Genomic DNA, 12,881 nt, shown 5'->3' with positions numbered 1-12,881 from the left:
ACCAATCAGCAGCAGGTCCAGTACTCTCACACCCCTAGTCCCTCCATTAAATGCTGCCTCAAGTAATTATCACTTAGGTGTATAAATTCCATTTCCTTCTTGCCATGAGATCTTTCTTCCTTGCAGTCTATATCTCCATAGTTGAAGTCCCTCGTAATCAGGGCCGGTGAAAGTAGGCCTGCATTGCAGGCGGGTACCATTTCAAAGTGTTAGTATGAAGTTTCATTCTTTCTTTAAATTTCTGTAAACAAATTAAGTAAAAATAATTAGGTAAGTCAATATAATTGCTGCAAATTTACATATTCTGAATAAAAATAGATCAGATTTTCTCCTACAAAGATTGTCATGAACGCACCTTCTTAGGGAGCAAGCACACTGTTTCGCTCAGCTCAGAGCAGTCCTCTGCAACAACCCTATCCCATAATGTATTTTCTACAGGACCTTAGAGTCTCATTCCGCTGAGGTGCTAGTAGTCATTTGGCCCGGTTCAACTGGTGCAGAGCATGCAGAACTCTGTGAAATCGTCATGTCGCCAACGTAAGTAATTCTAACGATTCTCACCATTCTAACGATTCTAACCAGGTGTAATGTGATATAAAATTTTAAGATAGACAACTATAATGGCCTGTTTCATGGGAATGGTTTCTATTTTGAAATGAAAACAATAAAATTCAGTTACATTTGCTCTGGTTACTGTTGATAAGTAGTAGATATCATTTACTACTGCGCTGATTTCGCCACTGGAAGTCCTATTTGGCCCTTGTCAGCAGATTAGGATTTTAGGATTGACAACTATGAAATAGTCCATTTCATCTCTGTGGCTCAGAGTATGATTTACTTACTCTCATTGATCGAACAGTATTTTGTAAGACAGTGGTGAAATAAAGGCAAATTATTCTGATAATTTGCCTTTATTTCAGAATAAAATATGCATGTAAAATCTGCATATTTGTACTTGTAAACAGTTCCTCTTGGTAAGTGTTATTATTAATTATATCATCGATTACCTGTTGTAACTATGGAGTTTTTTTATAAAGGTTTTATTTTTATTTTTCTTCTAATAACTTCAAATATAGAGCTAACTGTTATTATTTTTTTCAAAAGTTATTTCGTAACCCAAAAAATTATTATATTATTTATTACTATAAAAATTTTAAATTTAATTTCTTAAATTTCAGTTTATTTTCAAAAATAAATTAAACAAATGGATATGAAGAAAAAGTTATCCAGTAAAAAAAATCGAAAACGAAAAGCTGCAAAAGAAGCACTGGCTCAAAAACAAGCCGGAGCTCTTAATACTTTTCTTAAAAAAATTAAAAATTCTTCTGATGATATACAGACCAGCAAAACAAACCAGAAATCAATGATGACAAACCCAGGTCATCAACAAGCTCTTATAATGATGTAATTGGTGAAGAAGAAAGTCAAACACAGGAATTAAATGAGAAACACTTGGAACAAGTAACTGACAAGAGAGACAAGTCATTAATTTCTGAAATTTAGAAGATATAGGCAAATGGCCAACAATTAACAATAAATTACAAGTAGTTTTAACTCAAATGGGACCTACTCAAAAGAAAATTATACAATATCCAATAGATATCAATGGACGTAAATTTAGTGATGTTTATTATAACAGAAGAATGGAAAATCTTTAAATTCTGTTTTCTGCTTTTGTTGTAAGCTTTTTTCATCTATTGAATCTAGCAGTCTCGTAGAAGGGTACAATGATTGGGGAAATTTACCTAAAACTTTACACAGACATGAAACAAGTTCAATTCATATGAAAAACTTCTTAAAATGGAAAGAATTAAATAAAAATTTAAAAAACAAAAGTCCTATCAACTGTCAGGAGTAAGTTATGTATGATATGGAGAAGAAACATGGGATAAATGTTTTAATAAGGTTAACAGAAATAATAAAATTCCTTGGTGATCAAAATTTAGCATTTCGAGGATCATCAGATAAATTATATAACAAAAATAATAGAAACTTTAAAATGAGTGCAATTATTTGCTAAATTTCATCCTGTTGTGGAAAATCATATTGAAAGAGTCCTTCAAAAAAACAACAGCATACACTATTTGAGTAAGGATAGTCAAAATGAAATAATAGAAATGTTGGGTAATGCAATAAGGAATAAAATCTTATTCGAGAATCCAAATATTATTTGATAATTTTGAACTGCACACCTGATGCTAGTTAAAACAGAACAGATGACTATTATATGCTTTGTTTCCTGTACTAATGAAATAGTTGAAATCAATGAAAACTTTAGGTTTTGTAAGTGTTGATGATTCTACAGGTCGCAGTTTATTTGAGACAATAACTGCACAACTGACCAATGGAACATTCCTATTGAGGACATGTGATGCTAGAGTTATGATAACAGAGCAAATATGAAGGGAAAGAAAAATGAAAAATGGGCTTCAAAATTTGCTTTTAACTAAAAATCCTCAATCATTAAATTGAGAGTGTGCACAGCACACTCTCAATTTAATGATCAATGATACAGCAAAAGTAAATGCAGATATAATTAGTTTTTTTTGCAACTGTACAAGAAATATATAATTTTTTTTCAGCATCTCCAAAGCGGTGGACAATTCTTTTGAAATTTATATCAAATATAACATAAAAACTGCCATCGGAAACTTGTTGGAAAAGCAAAATTAAAGCAATTCGCCCTCTACGTTATAAATTAGGAGAAATTTATGATGCGCTTTTTGAATTTTTAAATAATGACAACTACAATAAAGAAATTCAAAATGAAGCACAAGTTTTATGTTTTAAAATCAAAGGCTATAAATTCATCTGCTCTTTAATAATTTGGCACGATTGCTTAACAGAATAAATCCAGTTAGTAAAGCTCTTCAGTATAAAAATATGAATATATCACTAGTCTTAAGATCCATTGGAAATTTAAAATTCATATCAGAATATCGATCAGATACAAATTATAAAAAAATTAAAGTTCTTGAAATAGCAAAAAAACTAAGTAAAGACGTGGATGGAGAAACAGTTTAAATCTGTATTAGAAGTTCAACAACGGAAGGAAAAACGTCTGTTTCAATACGAACAGCCTGATGAACAGCCACAAACATCAGAAGATAAATTTAAAGTCAACGTATTTTATACACTTTTGGATACTGCATGGACTTTGTTAAATAAACGTTTTGAACAACTTAAAACTCACATTGATAATTTTAGTTTTTTGTACAGACTTTTCCAAATTAATAATGAAGAGTTAAGAAAACACAGCGATGACTTAGAAATCCTTTTGAAAGATGGTAACAATAAAGATATAAATGCCACGGAACTCTCTGACGAGATACAATCTTATACCGATATTTTTTGAAACGATACTTCAAAAATTGAAAATCCTATTGATATTCTTAAATATATTGTGTCAAATAATTTATCTTTTCCGAATTTTGCAATTGTTTTAAGAATATTATTAACTATACCTGTTAGTATAGCAAGCAGTGAGTGTTTTTTTTTTCAAAACTTAAATTAATTAAGACTTATTTAAGAACAAGTATGTTACAAACAAGGCTTGAAAGTCTAGCATTAATAGCTATTGAAAATGATATATGTGAAAACTTAGACATTAAGAATATTATAGACAATTTTGTTAATGTCAAATCTAGGAAATTTAAATTTTAATTAATAAAATCTTTTCAAGAACAAATGTGTAATTTAATTTCTTTCTTGTAAATTCTTTCCGCATGATTATTATTATTATTATTCAGGCCTCCATGGAGTCAAAAGACTCATCGTGGGAGGTCCTTTCTAAGAAACACAAGTCTATCAAGAATCATCGAGGGAGGTCCCTCCTAGGAAACACAAAGTCTATCATACCACTCCTTAAATTCATTGACCATTCTCGCTCTCATCACTCCATCAGGCAATGCATTATGACAAAAATAAAAATAAATAAATAAATTGTCATTTGTTTGGGGGTACCCATTTCAGCTTTGCAGGCAGGTGACGTCCAGCCTAGCACTGGCCCTGCTCATAATAATCACTCAACCTGTACTTATTGTATTAATTTGCCAATGCATGTCTTCCAAATCATCCATGGAACTCCCTGGCCTATAGCAACAACCAACTGTATACACCGCACTGCATAAAGGTCTCTAAATTCAGTGATTGGTATGTGTATGTTTCTGGTACCAAATGCATCTGATATCTGTTTCATGTGTGTAAAAGGAAACTGTTATGTCCCTAGCTCCACTTTCTGGTTTCCTTTTGGCTTTTTTTTTTTTTTTTTTTTGTTATTTTGTTTTCTTATAATACCCTAATTTAGTTTCTTATCTTAAGAAGTTACGTGTACCTGAAATTAGTTCCTGACAAATTATTTTAGGATCGACTGCACCAGTCAGAAACCAGTTTCTGATACTAAGACTTAAGCTACTAATTATATCAACGATTTAATTGAGGTTAGAGATCATGTGGTATGCAGTCGTGGCTCCCTTTTTCCTGCTCTTTATACAATATCCCCTACTTATACAGGTCCGAACTTTTCTAAGCGGTAGTTCAGTCTCAGACACAAGAACTCACAAGTTTCAGTTTAAAAGAATACATTTATTTGAACAAAAGGTATTTACACTAAAATCAAATCTCAATAATATAAGGATAAACTTATGCTACTTATGATAAGTGATGACCTATGTCCTCTAAGAGTGGAGAATTTGGAAGGTAGTGAGACAAATGATTTTGAGAGAGTATGGTGTGAGGTAGAGGTAGGCAAGACAGGATATTTAGTGGGGTGTTGCTACAGACCCAGGAGCACAGAGGATGGGGACCAGGAGATGTTTAGACAGCTAAGTTTGGCAAGTGCAAGAAGAATGATTGTTATGGGAGATTTTAACTTCAGTAGTATAAATTGGAGAGAGGAAGATGCATGTAACAATAGGAGAATGGAATTTCTAGAATTCTTGAGGGACAAATGTCTTAGGCAACATGTAACAGAGGGAACAAGAGGTTCAAAAATTTTGGATTTGGTTATAGCATCAGAAGAGTTGATAATAACTGAGTTGACGTCTCTCCCACCAGTTGGAGAGAGTGACCATATGGTTTTGACTTGGAAAATGAATAGACATGCAAGAGTATCAAAGAGACGGGAACTTATGTGGAATTATAAGGCAGGTGATTATAATAGTCTTAGACGTCAACTTCGGGAAGTTTCATGGAGGGAGGAATTGGAAGGCCGGGATATCACTAGTGCGTGGGAAATTGTGAAAGAATATTTGTTATCAGCAATGGTAAGTTATATACCACGAGTGAAGAAGAGGGTGCAATTTGGAGTAAAGTGGATGACAAACAATATTAAACAGGAATTGCATGCGAAAAAGAGGCTATGGAAGAGATATAAGGAGACAGGTGAAGAGATGCATGAGGAATATAAGACACAGGCCACAAGAGTGACTCGTTTGGTAAGGAAAGCGAAACTGGAATATGAGAGGAGATTGGATCTAAGATACAAAGAAAATCCTAGGGAATTTTTTAGCTATGTGGCCAGTAGGAGGAGAAACGACTGTGGAAGAATGATATTGTGGGATAAAAATGGGAATAGAGTGACTGATGCAGAGGACATAGTGGAATTGTTCAATGAACACTTTATTGGAGTATTTCATCCTAGAGGAGTCAGTTTTAATGCTAGAGGGATAGGACTGGTACGAGGTCTGGAGGTACAGGAGGAGAGTGTGTTTCAGATACTGAGTACTCTGGATGTCAGTAAAGCTGTGGGACTGGATGGTATTTCGCCACGAGTTTTGAGAGAATGTGCTAGGGAATTGACAATACCTTTAATGTGGCTTTTCAATGAAAGTCTGGCTTTGGCAAAGGTGCCCAGGGAATGGAAGGAAGGTAAGATAGTGGCATTGCATAAGGGTGGTAACAGACTGGAAGTGTCTAATTATAGGCCAGTCTGTGTGTCATCAGTAGTTGTTAAGATCGTGGAGAAAGTAGTGAGGGACCGTGTACAGCATTGGGCAGATGAGGGTAATGTTATCTGTGAGAATCAACATGGATTTGTGGATTTAGCAATATGCTAGCCTTTTATAATAAAGTTACAAGAGCATTAGATGAGGGAAAGGCATATACTGCAATTTTCTTAGAGTTGGCAAAGGCATTTGACAGGGTGCCACATGATAAGCTGATATTTAAGTTGCAGCACATGGGTCTGGATGTCAGATTGGTCAACTGGATTCAGGATTGGCTGTCTGATAGGTATCAGAGAGTTGTGTATGGTGGAGCAGTTTCCAGGAGGCAGAGGGTTACAAGTGGGGTCCCACAGGGCTCAGTACTAGGACCTATATTGTTTAACCTTTATATCAATGACATAGCCAGTGGATTGCAGGGGGATATTCAGTTGTTTGCGGATGATGCGAAGCTTGGAAGGATTATTAGTAATAGTGCAGATGTGGTAGCCCTGCAAGAGGATTTAAATAAGCTAGATAGATGGGCAAATGAATGGGGGTCAGTTTAATGCAGCAAAATGTAAGGTCTTGAGGTTTGGGAAACATCGATGGGATGCTGCATACTCTATGGGAGGAGTTATACTGGAGGAAGTAGGGGAGACAAGAGATCTGGGGTTGATGATTGATAGAAACCTGAAGTTTAGGGGACATATTGCAAAGGTGGTGAAGGTAACACAGAGGATTGCTGCTATTATGAGAAGGACACTGACCTGCAGAGATAAGAGGGTTATCATTCCGTTGTATAAGTCTCTGATCAGACCACACTTGGACTATTGTTCTCAGATTTGGTCCCCAGGATTTGAAGGGGATAAATTAACTGTGGAAAGGATACAAAGACGGATGACAAAGATGGTTTCAGGACTGTACAAGGATAGTTATGAGGATCGACTGAGAGAATGTGGACTCCAGAGTTTGGCGGATAGAAGAAGGAGAGGTGATATGATTGAGACTTTTAAACTGTTGAGAGGTGGTTATAAGGTTGACACTGGGGAGTTCTTTCGCTTGGTTGATCAGCGGGAAGGAGTGATGACAAGAGGCCATCCCTGGAAGTTACGAAAGGAAACTGTGAGCAAGAGGGTAAGGAGTGGTTTCTTTGTGTGGAGGGTGGTTGAACCATGGAATGCATTGCCTGATGGAGTGGTGGGAGCGAGAACGGTCAGTGACTTTAAAGAGTGGTATGATAAACTTTGTGTTTCTCAGGGGGAGACCTCCCCTCGATGAGTCTTGACAGACTTTATGTCTTAGAAAGGACCTCCCTCGATGAGTCTTTTGACTCCTTGGAGGCCTGAATAATAATAATAATAAACTCATGCATAGATTTTCATACTACTGTAATAAATCACTCAAATATCCTAAATGTTAAAATATCTCTTATCACACAGGCTCATCCAATTTTATGTCAAGAGCATTAGTTAATCATCCTTATTCTTGTATCTCGCATTAGGATTAAGTGATGCTCTCGTCGGTATACAATTCTTGAATATTACAACCTTAGCTAAATGTACATGATATATTCACTCAATTAACAGTCACTGTTTTAGTCAGAGGACTAAACTCTTCCCTGTAAAACTTATATAAGATGTAGGCTCAATATAAGGAACAGGGCCTTCACACACTATCATATATACTGAATCATTTAACAACTGTTCTGCTATAATGTCTCTCTTGCACAAGAGATTAAACTAACATAGGAAGGCCTTATCACAGACGATTAGTCCAAATGGATCACTTAGATGGCTCAAGCAGGGCTATGCTCAAAGTACTCTCTCTCTCCTTTTGTTTCCTCTCTTTCTATGACTTGTTATATATAAAATAAAGGTTCTGCACCTTACCGGCTATTTCCTTAACGAAGCTGGTTCCTTTAGTCCCGGGTTTTCTTCAGACGTGGCAAGAGTCTCTTGTCACTCTGCTGTCTGTTGCCTTCTTTTCTCCTCGAAGGATCTCCTTCACCGTCCTCACATTGGTAACAGATTTACCAATGGCTCTGTCTGCTGGTATGCGATGTCCTGTCGGATATCTTGTGCATATCGGATCCCACAGCAATGTGGAATGTTGCTGGATACCGGAGACAAGCTTCCTCAGCCTTCGCGGCCTTCGAACAGGAACACAGGAAAATACAGGAACACGAGAGAGTGTTTAAACTGCTCGCAGCTCCTTATATTTCATCTGCGGGTGCCCTCTCTCATTACTTTCGTCACCTACTTAACTATCCCTGATTCATCAGGTATTGATGATGTCACATTCTTTTCTCCACGTCTCTCTTGATGAAACTGTTATGGTTGAGGTTACCGGATAGCTATACGGTTTTTCTGCTGTGTCACTGTGGACTCTTACATAGTGATTTGACCTTCCATTGATTGGTTGACATATGATTCTGATTTCTTTAACATAATTTTCCCATACTGGGCATGATTTTAGAATACAATTTGGACTATTTTATAACAATCTTACCAATTAAATTGATATACCCTTTTTGATTACAATTCATTTATTATTTCTTTACCCCTGCTCTTGAGGATATAAGCATGTTTTTATCGTAAGTCAATTTCTTCTCATGTTTGGTCCGAAATAAATGGCTGACTGATAGTGGGCCGGTTATTTCCGACACAACAAAACTAATTTCACAGCCACAGTCTAAGCGTAAATTAACTCAGTACAAGGCGAATGATCCAACAGATATGCAGAACACAGGCTTACCAACCCTACACATAAGATGCTTCTAGCTATGCAGACAGATTCTCATGGAAAGCAATAAAATATAGGGATTTCTGAAGGAAGTATATACTCATTTCATAGAATGAATCTAATTTCTCTTCATCTGAGAAAAGAGATTTATAAAAAGTCTTGTTCAGACTACTGTGTTGCCTGGATGAATAGTGCACAGCATGCCACTTTAAAACATACATGATGGGAATCTGTGGTCTAGCATTTCAAATATCTTAATGTTATACAAAGGAACAATGTAAGCTGGACACACCCTGTATACACAAGGTATTCTGTGAAAATATCATTGATATTTTAAATTATAATTTAATCACCTCATACCTTGTAACGCCTACCATTCGTCCTGGCATTAACCTGGTTAGAGAACTGCGAACAGCAAAGAATCCAGCATGAGGACCTCCATAATTTAGAGGAACTCCAAGCCTTTGACTGGTACCCACTGCTATGTCCACTCCAAATTCTCCAGGAGGTTGAAGAATTGTAAGGGGCAAAAGATCAGTTGCACAAATTACCAAAGCCTGTCAATAATAGAAAGTAATGATTATATTTTAAATAAATACAAGCGAGTAAATAAGTTCAACTGAAGTAATACATTTCTTAACATACCAGTCTGGTTGGCTGAGTGGTCAGCATATTCACTCTCCAACCAAAAGGCTGCAGGTTCAAATCCCACCATGGGCATGGATATTGGTAATTGTCTAGGAAAGTGGTGGGTGGTAAATGGCATTGGGTAGTTGTAGTTGATAGATTGAGTGAGTGGTGGAGATAGAGTTGTAGAGTAGATGCCCTCCTTCGATGAGTCTTTGGACTTCCTGGAAGTGTCATGTAATAATAAACATATCTGGCATTAACAGACTACCATGCATTTCAGCACAGAGTAATTGTTTCAGATCATCAGTTTTTCAAACATTAATAAACAAAAGGCCTCCAATTCTGATTTAGAAACTTTCACAGACCTATTCTCATCCAATATTATTACATAGGTATCTCCACAGAGTCTGAAGATTTATTGCAGGAGGCCTGCACTAACCATTATTCACACAATACTTATACTTTTCCTTCATATCATTCATTGATGATGCATTCATGACAACCTGTAGCAAACTCGTGTTTGTTTACTGCCAACTCTCCAAGTAAGAAACCTAGTCCTCACATCCTTGTTCTTTCATTATGAAGTGAAAATACTCTTGTGCATATATCCAATAAAATCCCTTAGTATCTTCCTTAACTCAAACCTTCAATGTATTATTATTAACAGTTGTAAAGTTGAGTTGATTTAGGAGTTCAACAACATTATGAACTCCTAAACCAACAACAGTATAAAAATGATCTCCTCATAGATAGTCTCCCAGAAACTGTTACTGAACATTTAAAAGACACGGTAATTTAACTCAGCTAGAAAATTGGCACTCCCATAAAATCAAAATATATCCAGTCGGTTCATCGATTACCTCAAAAAAGGAAAAGAGAAAGTTTTTCCCCGACCTTCCCCAGTCATGGTGTGACACAAACAGTCCAACAAAAGTTAACCTCATAAAAACTAGCAGAATTAAAAAAAGCTAGTAGTCAAGGATCTGAATGGAACTTACGACAATACCCCACTCCACTTGTCCGAGTACTTAACACCATATTATAAGAAGCTATTTTACCATACAAGAAAAGTAAAAGTAGAAAAAAAATTACCAGTTTATATGAATTACAGACAGCAAAATATTCCTTAAAAAGATGCAAAGCCAATCCAAATAAAATTCATAGAAGATCTCAACAGGTTGACACATTAAAAAGAAAACCCATGAATCATAAAGAAAGGAACAATATACCAATCTACATGAATGCAGACCACCAAGCAGATGTAATCACCATGACAGTTGCCACATTCTAAACTTGTTAACAGGATGGAAACAAGTTATTGGCTGCCAAAAAAGGACTGTATTCTTCATATCAACATCAGGCGCATTCAAAAATACTTGCTAACCCTGCAACCTTATCTGAAAGAAGATGTAGACAACAAACATTTTAATACTAACAGAAATATCCATAACATACAAAGAGGCAGCCATATGCCAAACTTTAAACAACACAAACACTGCAGACAAATTAAACGAGGTGGAGGTAAAACAATATTTAGCAAAATAAATTATTAGTAATAGAAATAAACTGTAACTGAAAACATATGCATTGAAGTTAAAAATATCAAAACAAGAGAACTCCTTGATATTAAATGCAATATACCACCCAATGTAAGCACCACAAAATTTCTAGATGAATTAAACAGATGGCTGTCTACCATGGAAGGCATCTCAGAACACCGGATAATAATAGGCAAAATAAATATAAACATAAATATAAACGAATATAAATAACACTGCACAATACCTAGATCTCCTATCAGCATATAACATAACCCCATCCATACAGTCATATATACAGAACTGCAAAAAGAAACTCCTACAGAAACAAATTAACAACAGCTCAGAACAACAAACAAAACCTGGCACCTGATCAATGAAATGCTGGACAATACACACAAAACCACTGCCTCAGAAACAATTAAACACAGCTTTGTTTGCAAGTCCAACTTCCTCAAACAGTTGGCAAACAACTTTTTATTATTATTAAGAGAGAACTCCAGGGAGTCAAACTCATTGAGAGAGGCCACATACTACACACACCAGCTATCATACTTATTCTTGAATTCATTCACACTGCTTGCACTCACAACATCCAATGGCAATCCATTCCAATCATGCACCACTTCTGAGAGAAAAATCCAGTCTTGCACCCTTCTTGGCAGCCTTCATTCTCAGCTTCCAAGGATGCCCTCTCTTCCTTTCCCCACCCTCCATAAATTGAAAAATTCCATCAATTGAAATCCTGTATGACCCTTTCAGAAGTTTGTAAGTCTCAATCATATCACCCCCACTTTATCCTGTTTGCTAGTGTCTGCAGTCTACAAACTCTCAATCTGCCTTCAAAATCAGTATTCCCACACTCCTGATACCATTTGTAACACTCTCCTTTGTACTCTCTCCAATAAATCAGAATCACAATGGAAACCAGGAGACCAGACCTGCGCAAAATAGTCCAAGTGATGTCTTATCAATGCCTTGTAAAGAGGCAAAATAACATCTTTTCTTTACATGTGAACGTTTGTTTCAGCATTGCAATTATCTTTTGAGCTGTATTTGCAATCTTTGCCACATGGCCCCTAAACTTCAACTTCCTATCTATTAACACTCCAAGATCCTTAGCCTCATCAGTTTCTTCTAGCCTTAGCCCACCAATAGAATACGACATTGAATATCTAATCATGCTGAAGTGAATGACTTTACATTTACTGAAATTGAACTGACACCCATTTTCCCATGGCCACAATTCCAACCTAATCAAATCATTCTGCAAAGACTACATATCAGCAGCATTCATGATTATCCTACCTATCTTTGCATCATCAGCAAATAACTGTATGTTGCTTGTCAAATCCTTCCCAAAATCATTAATGTACAGATTGAATAACAGTGGACCAAGCACTGATCCTTGTGGTACACCACTTGTTATTTTTCTTTTTCTTTTTTTTATTAATCTTTGTACTGGTTTTGGGCAGTACTACCCTTACATCACATCTAGACTTGATATAGGCCTAAGCCTTTACAAGTGTTTTACCCTATGCCTGTTTCAGTTATCATTGTAGTCATTCTCTGGTGGCAATGCCATACCACCAGTGTGCTCTGTAGGGCCCTCAATCTTGCAGACTCAGATCCCCCATATACCAATTTTTGATATCTGTCAGTCAGCCATCCTCTTATCCATGCTAATATAGTATAACCCAAACCCATTTTCTCCAATTTATGCAGCAGTCTGCCATGCTGTATTCTGTCAAAAGCCTCAGCAAAATCCAAAAGTATTATGTTGTATCCATTCCCCTTGTCTAGTTCAATGGTCTTGCTAAAACATGACTTTCCCTTAGTAAACCCATGTTGCTCATTGCAAAGTAGAGATTCACTGACAACCCATTTCCGAATGCGGGCCCTAACCAATTTTTTCAAAATCTTCACCACCACTCCTGAGATACTAGTTGGTCGATAGTTGGATACATCGGTCTTAACAACACCTTTGTACAATGGAATGACCATACATTCCTTCCATTCCTGTGGAATCTTCCCTGTTCTGAGACTC

The 12,881-nt window shown here is 36.2% G+C and overlaps 1 protein-coding gene across 1 annotated transcript in view; it reads right to left on the bottom strand.

The window, feature by feature from the left end:
* The window catches only part of LOC150095455 (glycine dehydrogenase (decarboxylating), mitochondrial), a 649,342-nt gene that overhangs the window by 437,790 nt on the left and 198,671 nt on the right, over positions 1-12,881 (bottom strand). Inside the window, exon 7 of the mRNA XM_090410555.1 lies at positions 9,027-9,223. Within this exon, the coding sequence (XP_090266681.1) occupies positions 9,027-9,223 (197 nt within the window). The remainder of the gene's footprint in view (positions 1-9,026; positions 9,224-12,881) is intronic.

This window comes from Typopeltis vanoorti, chromosome 20 (assembly GCF_054136105.1).
Source record: "Typopeltis vanoorti isolate ZY-2024b chromosome 20, IOZ_Tvanoo_1.0, whole genome shotgun sequence".
Lineage (NCBI taxonomy): Eukaryota > Metazoa > Arthropoda > Arachnida > Uropygi > Thelyphonidae > Typopeltis > Typopeltis vanoorti.
Note: the sequence above shows the minus strand (reverse complement) of the source record. Positions and strands in the feature narration are given on the sequence as shown.